The 19,706-nt window shown below is 35.0% G+C and overlaps 1 protein-coding gene and 1 pseudogene across 1 annotated transcript; both read left to right on the top strand.

Moving 5' to 3' along the window:
- The first annotated feature begins 647 nt into the window (after positions 1–647).
- On the top strand, positions 648–9,005 carry LOC109067849 (protein arginine N-methyltransferase 5-like). Its single transcript, XM_042777486.1, has 16 exons — positions 648–902; positions 1,670–1,788; positions 2,732–2,817; positions 3,170–3,304; positions 4,146–4,258; positions 4,465–4,514; positions 4,614–4,777; positions 4,850–5,011; positions 5,115–5,192; positions 5,546–5,604; positions 5,911–6,033; positions 6,655–6,830; positions 6,929–7,132; positions 7,238–7,348; positions 7,667–7,731; positions 8,295–9,005. The coding sequence occupies exons 1-16, from the start codon at positions 805–807 to the stop codon at positions 8,445–8,447; spliced, it is 1,896 nt and encodes a 631-aa protein (XP_042633420.1). The 5' UTR covers positions 648–804; the 3' UTR covers positions 8,448–9,005.
- Positions 9,006–9,855: 850 nt separating this feature from the next.
- Positions 9,856–19,448, top strand: LOC109087489 (annotated as a pseudogene).
- Positions 19,449–19,706: the final 258 nt, after the last annotated feature.

The raw sequence follows: 19,706 nt of genomic DNA, 5'->3' as shown, positions 1-19,706 counted from the left end.
CAGGAACCATAAGCAAAACAAAGTGTAAAGAGGGCACACTGGACAAGAGGCTGTCTTTAAAATTTGAATACATTAGAATACACTCTGAGAATTGTGTATTTATTTTATTTTAATATACACAAACAATGGTTGAATGTCATAAAACTAAAAAGCTTTTAATTCAATGTTGCAGATCAGATTTATTAATAAATGTAATTAAATCTAAGTGATAAGTGATTTTTTTGTGATTTGGTTTATTTCTGATATTTTGTGGCTGGGGTCAGAGATGTGAGCAACTAATTCAGTCTGTTTTGGACATCTATTCTACTTCAGGAAACAGTAAAGCCTTCAAATATTATTTGTAGATTCAAGGGAAAAATCATTTTGGCACACGGGTTTTATCTGGAAATAAGCAGAGCTCAGTTTAATTTAAAATAATTCGTTGCCGTGGATATCGCTACTCAGATTATAATGAATGAGGTGGTGTATTAAAACAAGATGCTTATTACATAAACGACTCAATCCTTATTAATTAAACGTTTTCTAAAAGTTATTGGATCAAATTCGACTTCGTCAGCCAGCGCATCATCTCTCTGGTTTTTCTGCAGCATCACGTCTGGTCTGCCCACGTAGTCTGTCTGATCTCGTTCTGAAGTCTCGCGAGGGTCGTACGAGAAAGAGAAACTGCGTTTCAGGCAATCGCCATTTTGGATCTATCCCCGCTTTGTTGCTAAAATGCAAGCGCTCTTGTATTGAGCCAAAATGTTGGCAGTTTCTTCATAGTACTGTCTCAATTTAATTTCCCTCCCATCCTGTCTCCTAACGATGGCGTCTGGCAGTGCAGGTAGCAGGGTCTCCTGCGGGAGAGATTTGAGTTGTGTTCCCGAAGTGGCGGATACCCTCGCGGCGGTCGCCAAATTAGGGTAAGTTAAGGAAGATTTCGGCGAGGTAACCAGGCAAATTATATCAGCGTTGTGGCCATGAAGCGAAGTGTGCTCAGTTTGAAATTGGCTCGGCTAGGTCGCTGCACGTGATGCACATGAGGATTTGCTAGCTGTTAGCGGCTTCTTCAGATTCGCTTTTAACTCACACATGCGTTTGTCCACCAGTTTTGGGCAATAACATTCGGATTTCTTATGAAACCTTTATAACACCTGCAAAAAATATTTTTAATTTTTTTTTATTGGCTCGTTTTAAAATTTAATAGATGTTTTTGAGTGGATTAATTCAGTCTTGTTGATGAAACATGGAACAAAAATTGTTGCAGAATTATTACTGAATACAGACGTATTACAATTTACATCTGTTCAGTTATTATTCAAAGTGGAGGCGATTAGAGATGTATGCATTATATTTAAAGATCTGGCCTCATTGACTGATGGGATTGTGAGCCTGAAGGGAGAAACTGATCATTTGACAGCTGAATAATATCTAAATCATAGTATTATAAATTAGTTATCACTGTATTTATACACTTTTTGTTTTGTAATCCACACAAGCTTGGTGTTTCCGAATTAAAAATATGTGCTTTAGTGATTCCTAAACAAGGATTAATAAAGTCGAAGACAAAATTAGAAGACCCCTCCCCTTTGATGACGTTGAAGACTTTTGGCATTTAATTGAAATACCACCAGTGTCTGTTTTCTTTTTGTGGTCTGTTTGTCTTAATGCATGTCATTCTGTCCTATAGCTTTGATTTCCTGTGCATGCCGCTTTTCCATCCGCGGTTCCGAAGGGAGTATGAACTGGACCCTGCTAAGTCACGGCCCGGAGCCCAAACACGCTCTGACCTGCTGTTATGTGGCAGAGGTGAGATATAAGAAACTCTGTGCATCTACATATTCACTCATCCAATATTGTCAGTTGAGGAGGGAAGAAAAACAAGTTTTTCAGGTTTAAAGCTATCATGTCAAAGTTTTCTTGATCTTTTGAAGTGATAGATCAATGTGCTTTGAAAACATATAAAACATATTGGAACTGTCAGAACTCAAAAACTTCCTACTAGTCCAAAAATACTTTTTGTTGAAGCAAAACATCTGCATATTTCTGATGTTATATAGAAAAAAAATGACTAATGCACATCAATAGGGGAAGTCGTGGCCTAGTGGTTAACTCCTAACCCTAAGGTTGTGGGTTCGAGTCTCAGGCCGACAATACCACGACTGAGGTGCCCTTGAGCAAGGCACTGAACCCCCAACTGCTCCCCGGGTGCCGCAGAATAAATGGCTGCCCACTGCTCCGGGTGTGTGTTCACGGCGTGTGTGTGTTCACTGCTGTGTGTCTGCACTTTGGATGGGTTAAAACTTGTAACCGCCCATGACAGTGAGATAATTTAGAGGAAGTCAAATAGATAGTATTAAGAACAAAAGAATAAATGATAAGAGTAAAATGCTATAAAATCACATTTCACTTAAAAGCAATCTATTAAAGAATAGAATAGAAAGGGAAAAAAAAGGTCAGAAAGAGAGTGGAAAGTGGTTATGAAACCTAAATCATGACTCTTTTTGCCACAAAAACCTTAACTAGCTTTTAAACGAACCTCAGGGGACAAAAAATATAATGATTAAAGATTGTGTGATAACACCCTTTAATGTCATTTCCTTATTAAGTTTCTTTTTAAAAAATTAAAGATTGAATAGCTAACGTGTTCTCCGTTTTCTTTGTCCGTGATACTCTGGAATTAGTGGAATTACATACACTTAGACGTTACGATTATATCTTTGTAATAAGATTTCCATTCTCTCTTTATTAGATTGGAACACTCTTATCGTGGGAAAGCTGTCACCCTGGATTGAGACAGACTCCGAGTTGACCACAGAACGCAGGAATTCAGAAGCAGTACGTTCACAATATCTTGTTTATTATTATTTTGTAATTCACTATATATTTGAGGTCCTTATTTTTCCTGTTCAGATTCTTTAAATATAATACTTGTCTAATCTGATAGGCAAATATTATTAATTTGCTGTAACCTATTGTTGTGTCACAAATGATGCATATACGTGTACAATATCTTGACCCGATTGGGCTTCTTTAAACACTCTGCAGTGTCATTGTAGCTGTAATCAAGAGTCGGATGCAAACGAGGGCCATTAATTGGAGATCTGCCTAACAAAGAGGAAGCCGAGCAGATTTGTTGTTTATTTTGATGTGATCACTCCTTCTTATGCCTTTTGTGCCCTTGCTGCAGGCGCTGGTACAGGAGCTCAGTTTCTGTGCTTATCTGGGGCTGCCAGCTTTCATGATCCCCCTAAGGGGTCCACACTGTGCCAACCTGGCTCGAATCCTGCTCAACCACATCCACACAGGACACCACTCTTGCATGGTAATGGCAATCTGTAGCATAGAATGAAAACTAATATGCTCAGAACACGCCATTATTTGTTTATCTATACACCAAAGACCTATCATTTACACATAATCTTCATTCCTGCTGCTTCCTTTTCTTTTTTCGCTGATGAAAAGTTAGTGGCGTGAGTAGATTGTTTATCATTTTAACTTGCTGTCCATCTGTTATTTAAAATAATACTGTGTGCATTATCCATGAAGTGATCTGAAGCTTTTGCACTATTTATTGGGCTGTCATTTTAATGCATTAATGTGCTTAATTATATTTAAATATATTTTCCACAAAAATATTAAGCTGTCTCTTGAGCAGCAAATCAGCATATTAGAATGATTTCTGAAGGATCATGTGACATTGAAGTCTGAACTAATGGCTTCTGAAAAAACAGCTTTACATCACAGAAATAAGTTATTTTAAATTATGAAAAAAAAGGTATTTTAAATTATAATAATATTTGACAGTATTACTGTTTTTACAGTATTTTTAATTAGATTAATGCATTCTTTGTGAGAGATTTCTTTCAAAAACATTGCAAAAATCTTACTGATCCCAAACTTTTAAGTGGTAGTGTTTTCTGTTACTAGAAAGTAAGTTATTAGAAACATTTGTACAAAATACAAAGACACAACCTCTGTTCCAATAAGGGCACAGTATAAACTCAATTATAATGCTAAGCCACGTGTAATGCATCAGTGTGCAAGCACAAACAAATCCATTTGCACTTTTTTTCAGTTGGTTGCTCTTTTATTGGTTGTAATGCTGCTTTCTTTGTTGATTAGGAATTAATTAGTTCAATGTTGGTTTGTTTTTAATTACATAGTTTTGGATACGCGTTCCGCTGTTAGCTCCCGAGGACACACGTGAAGATCTCATCGAGAACGAGTCATTTAAACAAATGGACGATGGCAGCAATGATGAGAAGACCTGGGCATGGTGAGGCAGCTGAAACAAAGCCATTTGTTCAATTAAATAAAGATATTAAATATCTAATTAAAACATCCCATTGAGAATGAATATGAGTTTTTTTTTTTTCTCTCCTAGTCCATATTTGGGTCTGCTGTGTGATTAAATCACTCAACTACATGGAGGAGAAAGCAATCTTTGGCCTCTGTTCATTTAATTTCCTTTTTCCTCTTCAGGTGGCACTCATTCAGAACACTCTGTGACTATAACAAGAGGATTTGCCTTGGTAAGAGCAAAAAACTCAAATGTGAAGTGCTTGTAATTGCCTATGAGATATTTAGCGGTGAATACTAATAGTTTTAGAATTTTTTTCTTCTTTGTAAAGCTATTGAAATTGGAGAAGACCTGCCATCTGACACGCTGATCGACAAGTGGCTTGGAGAGCCAATCAAAGCAGCCATTCTCCCCACCAGCATATTTCTAACCAATAAAAAAGGCTTTCCAGTCCTCTCAAAAGCCCACCAACGAATCATCTTCCGCCTCTTCAAGGTAAATGCTACTAATATTATGTCACATTCATTCTATTCAGGGAGGTTATTTAACAGTCTGGGGTCTCCCTAGCTGGAGGCTCAGTTTATTTTCACAGGGGAAAACCGCCACAATGAGAAAGATTTGCGCTCGTACCTGCAGTATCTGGAGTACCTCAACCAAAACCGTCCAGCGCCTAATGCCTATGAGCTCTTCGCCAAAGGCTATGAAGATTACCTTCAGTCACCACTCCAGGTCTGTCTGTCAAAGGATAAACGTTTGCCTAGTGAGTTTTTCAGCACAGAATTGATTCTTTTGGTTTCAGTTATGCTAATGTGATGCCTTATTGTTTTATCAGCCTTTAATGGACAATTTGGAATCACAGACGTATGAAGTTTTCGAAAAGGATCCCATCAAATATTCACAGTACCAACAGGTGAGTTAAATTAAGTGTAGTAATTTAGTGTTGGGGGTTCTCTTTTACATTTATTCATTTAACGTTTAATTTGTTCATTTGTAAGGAAATACCCTATCAACCACATAGAAATGTTAAAACGCTTAAGCAAAGTACATATAAATACAAAGTAAGTAAATTACATATTAAAATATAAACCAATTCTTTAAATTGTAATAATATTTTAACTGTTTTAACTGTATTTTTATCAAATAAAAGCATCTTACTGACACAAAACTTGTGTACGGTAGTGTAGCAACACACATCACTGTGGTGAAGGAAAGGCACCACTTGAAAAAAAAATAATAATAATTGTGAATTGTGTTTCCCAACAGGCTGTATATAGATGTCTGCTGGACAGAGTTCCTGAAGAACAGATGGAAACCAATGTGCAGTAAGTGACTCAACACACTTCCAGGTGTCCCATTGTCAGTTCTAGAGCAGGGGTGTGAACGTCGGTCCTGGGGAGCCACAGCCCTGCAGAGCTTTGCTTCAAACCTAATCAAACACACCTGAACAAGCTAATCAAGGTCTGAAGGGTTACTAGAAAGCTACAGGCAGGTGAGTTTTAATTAGGGCTGGAGCTGAACGCTGCAGGGCTGCGGCTCTCCAGGACCGGAGTTCTCCACCCCTGAACTAGAGATTGCAGAGATATGCTGTTTGCTCGGCAGACTATGTAAACACTGAGTTTTCTTTTCAGGGTTTTGATGGTACTAGGTGCAGGTCGTGGTCCACTAGTAAACGCCTCGCTTCGCGCTGCAAAGCAGGCTAAGAGGAAACTGCGCGTATATGCTGTTGAGAAGAACCCAAATGCTGTTGTCACGTAAGTAACTTAACGTCGAAGTGCACATTTTTTTACTCCTCCTTTTTTCTCCTTCTCTTGATAATACAATACTATAATGAAAGATTTTTTATGTTTTTGAAAGAAGTCTCTTACAATATAGCAAAAATTGTGTGAAGTATTTTTTCAATTTAAAAACACTTTCCTTTTTTAGTATGTTCAAAAATGTAATTTATTCATATGATGACAATGCTAACTTTTCAGCAGCCATTTCCCCAGTCTTCAGTGTCACATGATCCTTCAGAAATCATTCTAATATGCTAGTTTGGTGCACAAGAAACATTTAGTCTGATTACTGTCATCTTATTACATTTCTTATGTTGAAAACTGTTGTGCTTATTTATTCAGGATTCATTGATGAATGAATAGATTAGCAGTAGAAACAACAGCATTTATTTGAAAGTTATTTTAGTAATTTCTTTAAAAAAGTCTTACTGACCACAAACGTTTAAAGAGTATATTAATTTATATATATATATATATATATATATATATATATATATGAAACTTTTTTGAATAAGTAAATGTGTGTAATTTGTTTTCAGGTGTAGTAATTTGTTGTGTAAATCAGCAGCCCTTTGGTGTTCCCCTTCTCTTTCTAAGGCTGGAGAACTGGAAATTTGAGGAGTGGGGTGATCAGGTGACCGTTGTGTCATGTGACATGAGGGAATGGACGGCTCCAGAGAAAGCAGATATCATTGTGAGCGAGCTTTTAGGGTCATTCGGAGACAATGAGCTTTCACCCGAGTGCCTTGATGGAGCACAGCACTTCCTCAAAGGTTTGATATGAAATCATCTTTATCTTTTCTTTTAAAATTCTATGATTTTTGATTGATCTTTTTTATCAGCTCATGGATGTTTTTTTTTTTTCTTTTAGATGATGGCATAAGCATCCCCTGCTCTTACACATCTTTCCTGGCTCCGCTGTCCTCCTCTAAACTTTATAATGAAGTGCGTGGGTGTCGGGAGCGAGACAAAGACCCTGAGTGCCATTTTGAGACACCATATGTTGTCAGACTACACAACTTCCACCAACTTGCAGACCCCAAACCCTGCTTCACCTTTGTACATCCCACCACAGGTACAAGATCATGCAGAGACAGACACATCGATGCCAAAAAGGCCATATGTACTGCCAAAATCCCTTTCTATGAAGCCATTAACTTTCGATCTTTACCCTGTACAGATATGAATAATAACCGGTATCAGTGTCTACGATTCTCCATTGGATGTAATTCAGTGCTTCATGGCTTTGCTGGATACTTTGAGGCCACACTCTACAAAGATGTCACGCTCAGTAAGTCTTTTGTAGTAGCAGCATTTGTGGCACACAATGTCAGTTTTAAGCCTGTTTCACAATGTAAGGCTTGCGTTGTTAATAAATTTCTGGGTTACCACATTGATTGTATTCTGTAATAATGGCCACAAATTGGCATGGTTATCAGGAGAGGGCAATTGAAAATCATGTACATAAAGAAAACAATTACATTTCCATCCAAATAGGGATTAATCTACACAGAATACATCAAACTGTAGACAATGTGTTGAAATGATCTGTATTGAGTATTGTGTCTTACTTTGTGACAACTAAATCTCTCTTTCTTCATGCTTGCAGGTATAAAACCTGAAACACACTCTCCTGGGATGTTCTCCTGGTTCCCCATCCTATTCCCTTTGAAAGTAAGTTCATGAAAGAAGTAGAACTTTTTTTTCTGTACTTTTTTCTGTAACTCTTGTGCTTTGTAAATCTGCTTTTGAAGATAGCTTTAGATGCTGACATTGAATTCAAATCTGTATTACTACTATTTTTTTGTACTGAATGAAATACAAGCAAACACTACTAATAAAACTAATGAATATTTTTATTTAGCAAGGTTGCATTAATGAAAAGTGACAAGGACTTTTACATTGCTACAAAAAATAAATAATAAATAAATAAATAAATAAAAAATTATCTTGGTTTCCACTAAAATGTTAAGCAGAACTGTTGCTTTTTCCACATTGATAATAATTCATGCAATAATACACTTTCTTGTAATACCATTTGGTATGAACGTCTGCCATGGACATAAATACAGTTAGCGCTTTCGGTTTGAAAGGAGCCAGCTAAGCACTGTCAAAGTGTGGCAGTTTATCGACTCCACAGTTAATGCGCTGAAGTGTAGTCACATAGCGAGTGTAATCCTAACACCTCTTTTTTTTTTTTTTTTTTTTTTTTTTCCTCTCTCTCTTCCCCAATGCAGCAGCCGATCCCGCTGTGCTGTGGCGATAACGTGAGTGTGAGGTTCTGGAGGTGTAACAATGGAAAGAAGGTCTGGTATGAATGGGCTGTGACTGAGCCTGTATGCTCCGCCATTCACAACCCCGCCGGGCGCTCTTACACCATCGGCCTGTAGCAAGACTCACATGCTGACATCTACCGACACATGGGGTTACACTGACTTATTTTTTGTCTTGTTTTTTTTTTTTATAATAAACAATCTGATTTTCAGTCAAGCGGCAGGTTTAAATATCTCATTTCAAGGGCCCAACTACACTCAAGGAGATCGTTCACCATGACAACTATGTATCTTTAGCCATTTCTGTAATGTTCATAAGGATGAAAATTAAAACAGCATTTATGAGGTATCCTTTAAAGCAATGTGCGATGTCCTGGTGCTCTTTCTTATTTCAAGCTCCTCTGATATTTCAAAAATATATTAATAACACAAAAGCTGTTCGTTTTTGAGTACTATTACTTTTAGAACTGATTATGTGAGTCCCGCAGTCTATTTTGTCACTTTACATAATACATCAGCCTTATTTTCCAATTGTCCAGCAGTGCCCTGCAATGCCCCATGATGAGAATAATCATAGTATAATTTCCCCAGTTAGGAAACATATTCCATACTTTTATACTGTTTCTTTTTTCCTGTATTGTCATATAAGGTGAATAAAAAAAAGGTACAAAATTATGTGATCTTTCATTAATCTATGAGTCTAAGGGTTTGTAATATACACTTATTAATGATAACCATGATATTTAAAAAATAAATAAATTAAAGCTTGATATTGTGTTAATATTACACACACACGCACAATTATATTGTAAATAATCCAATAATACAGTTTCGGTTATTATGTACAGTTACGTGTGATTTTGTTTGCCAAAAAAAGAGAAAACACAAAATAAAGTTTTATCATTATAGTGAATTATTGTAAATTATCATTTCATACCAAGTCTTAAAAGATCATCAAAACTCGTGAAACAAAGTCATAATTGACCCAAGTCAAAATTATGATAGAAAATTACATGGAAAATGAAATTGTTAAATTCTGTTTTATATGACTATTTAATTTTTGTCTATGTTTTTGTTGTAATTTTGACCGTTTACTTCAATTATGATTTTGTATCTCATGGTTTCAACTTTTTATCTTTCAATTATGAATTTTTGTCATAATTATTTCATATTCGATATGCATTGTGACATGATATTGTGACAGCCGTAGTTGAGCCGATGTTGCTGTTTGGGGCTGGTCAGGATGCTCAAACAGAGCCACTGTGTTTACATGAACATTTTAATGCCGAATAAATTAAATAAAATGTAAATAAACATCAAAATGTCTTATAGGCAAAGAACAATCGCATTAGATGTTGCATGTATTTAAGAGACAGAAGTAATTTGTAGCTAAATAATTATTGGCAGGGAAACCATCAGTGCTGATTTTGTTCTCTCGGTTTACTCCTGAACACTCATTAAGAGAGCACAGCTTGTAAACAAGAAGATTTCTCCAGCAGTTTCTGCCAAGACATCTGAACCTATCATGCAGGGAATTTTCACAAATATCCGTTCAATCACCATTGATTGTGATCCTTGTCTTCTTGGTGAGCAACTTTGGAAGACACAACAGAATGTGATTGCTTTGTCTAATTTAATTATGAATTTAATCTGTGTCTGTGACTTCTATCAATTTTATGCAGATATTCTGAAACACATATTTCTGTGGAGTTAAATTTTGCAAGCCATTGCATCTTTTAGGTCATTGTTAAAATGTGCCAGTCTGAGGAGGTGGGCTTCCCCAGCTGAGTCTTGGTTTCTTCTACTTAGAGCTACTTAGAACATCTTAGGGAGTTTCTTCACTGCCACTGATACCTTTGGCAGCTCACCGGGGTTTATGTAAGACACTGTTGTGTGTAAATCAGCTTTGGAATAGTATGCGTTGTGAAAAGCACTATACCAATAAATTAAAATTTAGCTTTAGGAAAAAGCTAATTGATTTGCATGGCTGACTGAGAAGCATTGTTCTTTGGCCAGAGAGCTAATTTTTGTCACATGGCCCCTATAGCAAACATAATTGTGGCCTTTTGAAGTGCTGAAAAAAAAAAAAAAAAAAACTGTTACAGCCCTATTATGTAAGTATATGTGTGTTTGTCTATATTTACAAATCAATGTTCAGATCATAATTTATCACAGACTTTCAAATATTATATATAAAAAAAAAATAAAAAAAATTCCCATCTCTATAGCCTATATGGAGGCTCATTTCCACCACATGATAAAAAAAATGCTTTGTTAAAGCATAATTATGATGTACCAAGTCAGTCAAATTTGAACGTCATTCACAAAAAGTCATAATTATGCCAAAAAGTCGAAATTAAAGTGTCAATTAAGAAAAAAGTTGAAATTGAGAAAAATTATTCAATGTCAAAATTATGAGATAAAGTCAATTATGACAAATTTTTTTATGACACTGACTTTTTGTCTCATAATTTTGACTTTTTGTTTTATGATTCAGAATCTCACTTTTGACGACTTTTCTCTTTTTGTCAAAATTTTGATGTCATTTTCACATAATTCTGCCTTATTTCATAATTATGATTTTATGGTTCCATATTATGAACTAAAATTCATCATTCATTACTTTAAATATCTTTTTCAAAAATATTTTTGTATAATATTTTGCTTTTTTATAGAAAATTGTCAGGTTTTTATTTTTTATTGTCTTGTGTGGTTTAAAAGGACAACCATTCAAATGTAATAATTTTATTTGCCTGATTATGACCCAGATTTATTTATTTTGACCATAAATAGAGATTTTGTGCTGAAAGACTATTGTGATTCCACTGGGCTACCAAATTACTAAATACAAAATCTTTTGTTAGTTGCATAATATTGCCTGTTACACTCATCTATTAAACTAGACCAAACCAGAGCACTGTGGGCAGGTTTATCAGATTAACAGGAGGATAACGTTACGGAGACTCACAACATCAACACTTAAGCACAGAGTTGCTGCTGTCTGTGAAAATGAGCGGCAGTGGTGCCCGACACAGGGCTGCATCATTCACTGACAGACAACCGGCAGTGGCCTTAAAAAAAAAGAGATCGGACTCCTCAGTGCAAGTGGTATTATTGTGGGTAAGTCTGTGTTTTATGCTTTACTTTTCCTCTTTTTATTCTCTTTGCACTTTATATGGTAGAAGAATGCATGTAGCTGATAAAAAAGCAGGCCTTTAGTTTGTGTCCTCTGAATTCATATAAGATGAGATGTTGATGCATAATCATGTAATTTTGAAGAACTGTACATACAATAATAATGAAAGGGGTCCAAGACTTTTCAAACACTTAAAACATTTTTCAAAATATTCTCTTCCACAGAAGAAAGATCATCATACTGGATCTAGAATATATACATAAAGTACATCTTTTTTTTTTTTTAAATATTATATAACATAAATGAGAAATACAGCATATGAATGCTAACTCAATCCTAGCAGAGCAAACATAGCATGGTGTTGAAGCACAGGTAGGGCCCAAGTAAAGATTATAAACAGTGAAGAGATTTATCACTAGGAGTCTGGTGTTAGGTAGCAAGTTTAAACTTAAACTAGGTCACTACATGGCATGAAATTTAGACTTGAATGCAAGAAGCTCACCAACACGTCTGTGCCAGTTACCTCACTGCTGGGTTAATGCGTGTTACCTGAGATTTTAGCTGTTAGTAGGTGTTTGGGTTACAGTAGGTTGGGTCACTATCTACCTGTGTTGTCCATTAACAGGTACTGTTGTTTAGGCAATAGTGTGTGTGTGTGTGTGTGTGTGTGTGTGTGTGTGTGTGTGTGTGTGTGTGTGTGTGTGTGTGTGTGTGTGTGTGTGAGAGCGAGAGAGATTATTTGTGTGATTATTTGATTTTAAGGCCTCAGGTTTTACACACAAACGTGGGATGTTGGTTAAAGATATGTGTTGTCAAAACAGATTTAGGTTTTTGAATGTGTCATGAATTGGATATACATATATTATCCTCTCAAAAGTGCTTCCATCCTGCATTTATTTACATGTTTTATATATTTACAGGTGCTTTTTTGGTTTTGGTGTTCAGTTGTTTTATATTTTTGTTTTTATTTATTTTTTTCTCATTTGCAAGGACAATAAATGAATACGAAGAAAAAGGATAAAATACTAGAATATGTTTCTTATTTCATGCAAAAATAAATAATGAAGTAAAGGGACTCAGGAAGGTGCCTTAATGAATAATAAATAATAAATAATAAAATAAATAAATAAAACCACCTAGCGGTTCAGGGCTTCTGTAGTACAAGAGGCAAAACAGCTTATTTCATTCTCCCCTTGTCTTTTTTCCCCAAATCTCTGGAGAATTCCATCTCTAAACAAAGGAACTTTTCACTCAACTGGTGTTAACAATGAGCATTCTTAATATTTTACCAGACTGGCTGAAACTAACCCTCAAGGTCACAAAGCACTGGAGGAACACAGTCTGAAGCATGTGCAAAGAAGAGAAAAATACAGAGACAAAGAATTTTATAGGATATATACACTACTGTTCAAGAGTTTGTAACAGTACGAGTTTTTTATTTTGTTGAAAGAAATCTCTTATGTTTTTAAATACATTTATTTGATCAAAAATACATCACAGACAGTAATATTGTGAGACATTATTAGAATTTCACATAACTTTTATTTAATGTAATTTATTCCTGACAAATTATGACTCCAGTCTTCAGTCAAAAGATCCTTTATAATACATTCTAATGTGCTGATATGTTCAGAGCATTTGTGCTGCTTAACAATTGTGTGGAAACATTACACTTCCTTTGATGAATATAAAAAGAACAAAAGCACAGTATGTTACAAGAAATGTTTTGTAACATTTTCAGTTGAATGCATCCTTGCAAAAGGAAAGTATGTTAAAAGAAATGTTTTTTTTTATTTTTTTTTGGGTTCTTAGTTGAAATATAATAGGTTTTTTGTTGTTTGTGGTCTGATAGGACTTGTCTTCTGAATAGGTTTCTAAGACTGTGAATTGCAGTGTTGGTGATCTATCCAGCTAACCAGGCTGTGATTGCCCTCACATTTGCCAATTATGCATTGCAGCCTCTCTTCCCTTCCTGCTTCCCTCCAGAGAGAGCACTTGGTCCGCTCGCCGCCATCTGCCTGTGTAAGTAAATGCTCACAATTAAAACATGCTTTGGGGCTAAGTTGCATTGTCCAAGACAAAACCTTTTATCCAAGAGCATCCTGCATCTGCGTAGTGCTGCTGGGTAGTAACTGATTACATGTAATCTGGATTATGTAATCAGATTCCAAAAATTAAGTACTCATAATTAGATTAAATTACATTTATTATACTCTTGATCATACTACAGTTACTCTTTTTATTATTTAATTACATATTATTCACACAATTTATTCATAATTTATTGATTCTCACAAATTCTTCTTTTTCATCTTTTAAATTGTCCTTTCTAAAATAGCCTACCATTATATCAAGTCTTCAAGTTTTGTGGACATTTACAAGATCAGTCACTAGTCAGGTGGCTATAATTTCGCGGGAAAATTGAGAGGCCACAAAGCATTTAAACACTTCTTATTTTAATTATCACTTAGTGGGTTATTTAACCGTGTATTACTATGTCTTTGGGAGGCTTTTGTCTTTTTTAAACACATTCAAATGCATTATTTCTTATTTGCATGTAACACAGGGATCCTCAGAAATTTTTGGCAGCCAAAACTCTTTCCCCTTATATATTTACTTGCAGTATCCCCTGAGATTTTAAGGTAATACGTTAATAATTAAGTCACATGTTAAGTCACATTGCATGCTCTCAGTTCTCTGATGTCACATGACGTGCAGGTGAACAATAAAATATTTCATCTATTTTAGTATATCTGTTATTTTGATTGTTGTTATTTTAAAATGATTTATGTTAAAGTAATCAATAAGTAGTCTGATTGTTTTATCTAAAATGTGTAATGCAATGGATTACGTTACTAACTACAATGTTTGTTGTGTAATTTGAACCCACAATCGCAAAACGGACTACAATTTGTATATATCGCTTTTTTTAATCACTTTTTTTACCTTCACTTGATTGTAAGTTTCCTTTTATTTTATTTATTTAATCCCCCCTTAGTGGGTCTTGGCTTGTCCGCAGGTAGCACTTTGAATCAGAAAAGTAGCTTTTCATAACCTCTTTTTGTTCAGGAACAGGTTAGCTCTTCATACAGTATATTAATACATAATTGCAGTTAATAAACTGAATTATGTCAGCTTTGTGGCTTATGATGGGAGGGTTTCCAAAGAGTTTGTTCATACAGATCTGGATCATGCAGGGTGTTCTCTTGTAAGAGCTCAGATTGTGCATACAGTATTGAGAAATTTTCATGTTTGTTGCAGTAACAGTATTGATTAAGTATTTTCAAACAGCAGCTTGTTTTGTCTGAATTTTAAGTTGGAGACTATATATAACATTTGACTGACTTCATTCTTCATTCAGTGTAATTTATAATTTGTTTTCCTTGTAGTACTGTTAACTTGGATTAACTGCTTCAGTGTCCGCTGGGCGATGCGTGTACAGGATGTGTTCACCACACACAAACTCCTCGCCCTCTGCCTCATCATCATCATGGGCATTGTGCAGATCTGCAAGGGTAACTTCTAACAATACTGTCCATAGTGCATCTATATTCATACATTCAACATCACTCATAAACATATTTAACTCATATTTCACTGATATTGTTTTCCATATTTTAACAGATTGGTCAGGTTGCCTCTTTTATTTATTTTATTTTTGACAATAACTCATTCCAGCATTATTTTTGTTCCGTTGCTGTTTACCAAATTTTTTATATAAACTATGCCTTAGCTGCAGTAATAAATAATAAAGCTATTTTCTTTCTTTCAAATCAACCTCACCATAAATCACCAAACAGTCAAGGTGAGTTTTCTTCCTTAAAATTGATGACACTAGCACAAATGTATTATTCCAAACTGTTTTAGTTCTTGACATTTCCATAACATGTGCCTTAATTATTTCTGCATTATCAGCATAAAACTGTGGGCATTTGAAGATGTGCTGATATAAATAATAGCATTTCATAGAGAGTGAGATATATGCAATTTTTCGGAGAGCTCATGAACGCCATGATGAATGAAATGTTCAAAAGAACAGCATTTATTTGAAATAGAATATATATCTTATGCAACATTATACGACTTTACTGCATACTGCATCCTTGCTGAATAAATGTATTTAAAAACATTTGAATGGTAGCATATATATCTGTATCGAGATAGATAGATAGATAGATAGATAGATAGATAGATAGATAGATAGATAGATAGATAGATAGATAGATAGATAGATAGATAGATAGATAGATAGATAGATAGATAGATAGATAAAGATATCAACAAAAATACAGTACAAGAAAACAATGAAAACTGTGTTTGGCTTGATTAACTCACTCAGTATTAGATGTGAACATAAGGGGCTTGAATATAAGAGAGCATTAAGCTAAGAGTATTACATAGGCATACTTTTCATATTTGGCACATTTTTGCACTATAAACAAAAGAGCATAAATCCATTAAGCACAGACAAGCTCACATATGAATTTGAATGTCATGCTGGGCTTTTTGTAGTCTACTGCTTTCATATGTTTAATATCCTATGGACAAAAAAGGAATGTTTAATGTCTTATTAATAAAAGCCTCAAAGAAAGACCTATTGATTTTGATAATGGAAACTATACTTTGGGTAAATATGAATGCTTTACAATGCATATTATGCTTTCCTGCAGTAAATGTAATGTAAAGAAATTCAGTTGATTATGCGGTAGTTAATACAACTTTTTAGATTCATTTAGATACTCTTTTACATATTAATTCAGGCATAGCAAATAAAATGCTTCTCTGTCCTGTGTCTCCAGGTCATTTTTATTGGTTGGAACCAGAACATGCATTTCATTCTCTCCAGCCCTATGACACAGGCCGTATTGCACTCACTTTCCTCCAGGGCTCCTTCGATTATGCAGGCTGGAACTTTCTTAATTATGTAACAGAAGAGCTCATTGATCCCTACAGGTACACAGCCATCTGTCAGGGAAAATGGACAGGAAGAGACAGTCATTATCACACAATTAAAAAAAAAAAAAAAAATATATATATATATATATATATATATATATATATATATATATATATATATATATATATATATTTTTTTTTTTTTTTTTTTTTTTTTTTTTGAGAAATAACTCCCAATGTTTCTCTGAGATTATTTTACACAATAATTGTCTTACTAAATATGTGAAATATGATAAATAAATAAATTAAAAATAAAAACAAACGATTTGTGCCAGTATCTTTATTTAAGGATTTCATGTAAGGATTTTAACACATTAAATATCCAATTTTAATTGCAGAAATAACACATTATTTTCCCCAACCCTAAAACAAATATAAATACAAATACAGTGTCATGTAAACTGTCATGTATAACGCACACCATAACTACATACACATTGTTTTATCTTGATTCAACAAAAAAAAAAAGTTTATCATAATGTCTTAGTTTTTCTCCTAGACAGCATTGGAATTGAACGGAAAGTATTTTTTCAGAAGAAATTTCAGAAAAAATATATCATACTGTTCAGGTTTATCAAGATACCAAAATTTAAAAGTCAGAGATTCCTTCAGAAATATTTTAAAAATATAATTACTCATCAAATTCTTCCAAAATGAAAGTTGTTATGCTGTCCATCTTCATTTTATTTACTTTTATCAGTCATTTGTATCAGTCATTTTGGGGCATTTTATGAGAAACATCTGAGACAGAAAAGTGAATGGCAAACAAATATGCAGAAGTTAGTAGATCATTTATGTATAACTACTTGGGTGTTGTAAATACTATAAATGTTACCATTTTAAATACCAAAGTATTCCCAAACTGGGCAATTCAGGTTTGTTTAAGACTTACAATCGAGATTCAGCCCAGGTTCTCTCTCTTTACAGGAACTTGCCTCGTGCAATCTTCATCTCAATCCCTCTAGTCACTTTCGTCTATGTATTTGCAAATATTGCATATGTTACAGCTATGAGCCCTCAGGAACTGATGGCCTCAATGTTGTTGCTGTGGTGAGTTGCTCTGCTCACATTAAGAAGCTTAATGAGTTCTTCCTTCATCAGGAAATTAAACAGCCTATTCATCAGTAGATCGGACTGACCCATCTGACGTTTTTGCCATTTTTTTCTCTTTAATCTCCATCAGACATTTGGTGAAAAGCTGCTCGGGGTGATGTCATGGATCATGCCCATCTCTGTGGCTCTGTCCACCTTCGGAGGGGTAAATGGTTCCCTTTTCACGTCATCTAGGTCAGTCTTGATGCCGTGTTATTGCTCAACTATTCAGTTTGCATTACATTTTAATGTCAGTGGATTTCTTTGTACCATCAGGTTGATTGACAGTTGTTCTTTCACAGGTTATTCTTTGCAGGTGCGAGGGAAGGGCATCTTCCCCATCTGTTGGCAATGATTCATGTGAACCGCTGTACACCCATCCCAGCTTTGCTTTTCACTGTGAGCTCTTTCTTTCGTTGCTTAAAGGAATAGTTGACCCAAAAATGAAATTTTGATGAAATTTTACTCACCCTCAGGCAATCTAAATATAGATGATTTTTGTTTTCATAAGAACAAATTTGGAGAAATTTCATATTACATCATTGGCTTACCAATGGATCCTCGGCAGTGAATGGGTGCCGTTAGAATGAGAGCCCAAACAGCTGATAAAAACATCAGAGTAATGCACATGTAATCCACATGACTCCAGTTCATCAGTTAACATCTTGTGAAGCATAAAGCTGTGTGTCTGTAATAAACAAATTCATCATTAAGACATTTTTAGCTTCACTGTAACATTTTTTCACTGTAGAAAGCATTATTATGGACCATTGACTGGTGTATTGGCCGTAGTCTATGGTTTAAAGTTAAAATACCTGAAAGATTTGTTTCTCACAAATGCATTAATTGATGGATTGGTGGCATGCGGATTACTTGTGCACTATTATGATGTTTTGATCAGCTGTTTGGACTCTCATTCTGAAGGCTCTCATTCACTGCAGAGGATCCTTTGGTGAGCAAGTGATGTAATGTAAATGTTATGCAATGCTAAATTTCTCAGAATCTGTTCTGATGAAGAAACAAACTCATCTACATCTTGGATGGCCTGAGGCTGAGCAAATGTTTACTCAAATTGTCATTTCTGTGTGAACTATTCCTTTAAATAATCTAAAAATCGTTGTTTTGTAAATGGTATACAATGTGTTGGTAGGTGCTTATATTAAAATCAAATACTGCTTTTTTTGATAGTGTATATCAACTCTGCTGATGTTGTGCACCAGTGACATATACACCCTCATCAACTATGTTGGCTTCATAAACTACCTGTTTTATGGGGTCACTGTTGCTGGACAGATTGTGCTTCGCAATAAAGAACCAGACATACATCGGCCAATCAAGGTAAGACTGAATCCTAATTACATTATTTTGTGGTTTTTACAGTGTTAAACCTCAAGAGCTGTCAGATCTCAGCATTTGCTGTGAACAGTAATGATGTATAATTATACATTTTCTTTTTTGGGTGGGGAAGAGGGACTGTACAATTGTAGCCCTTTACCGTAATCAACAGTTTTCACTTCACAGGTGAGCTCGGCATGGCCAGTAATTTTCCTGATTTTCTGGGCATTCCTGCTGATCTTCTCTTTGTACTCGGAGCCTGTGGTGTGTGGCATAAGTCTGGCCATCATGTTGTCAGGTGTTCCTCTGTATTTATTTGGCGTCTATTGGGAAAACAAGCCCAAGAGCTTCAACTCATTTGTTGGTATGGTACTATCTTAAATCTGAACTAATATTGATGGATGAAAATGATGTACAAATGTCAGTTATATTTGCACTAATCGGATTGTGAATGAAGCCTACAGAGGCTAAAGACACTCCATCTGCTGTTATCTGTCTACATAGCTAAACTGACACACTTCGGGCAGAAGCTGTTCATGTTGGTATATCCCTCTGAGGGACGTGAAGATGGAAATGAAGACAAAGAGGAAGCTGGATAGGATTACAGGAAGTACATTTACTGATTCATTATGGGATATTTATTCATCAACTATGCTTAAACAGTTTGAGTCTGGTAGGTTTTGAAAATGCAAAACAAACAAGCACATAGTGTGGAGACTAATTTAATAACCAAAAAAATATTTTTCATTTGAAAGACTGGCCTTACACATTCTTGGTGAAATACTGCCACCCATTGGCAAGATTATTAGATGCAATATAAATATTGTTACTGTCACTATTAGGGATGATTTTGTATT

This window comes from Cyprinus carpio, chromosome A2 (genome assembly GCF_018340385.1).
Source record: "Cyprinus carpio isolate SPL01 chromosome A2, ASM1834038v1, whole genome shotgun sequence".
In the NCBI taxonomy this organism is placed as follows: domain Eukaryota; kingdom Metazoa; phylum Chordata; class Actinopteri; order Cypriniformes; family Cyprinidae; genus Cyprinus; species Cyprinus carpio.
This window is presented reverse-complemented; position numbering and strand designations above follow the sequence as displayed.

Coding starts and splice junctions, on each gene's coding strand:
- LOC109067849 (XM_042777486.1), top strand. CDS start 805: ATGGCGTCTGGCAGTGCAGGTAGCAGGGTCTCCTGCGGGAGAGATTTG. Junction 4,259..4,464: donor GATGAGAAGACCTGGGCATG/GTGAGGCAGCTG, acceptor TTTCCTCTTCAG/GTGGCACTCATTCAGAACAC. Junction 6,034..6,654: donor AACCCAAATGCTGTTGTCAC/GTAAGTAACTTA, acceptor TCTCTTTCTAAG/GCTGGAGAACTGGAAATTTG.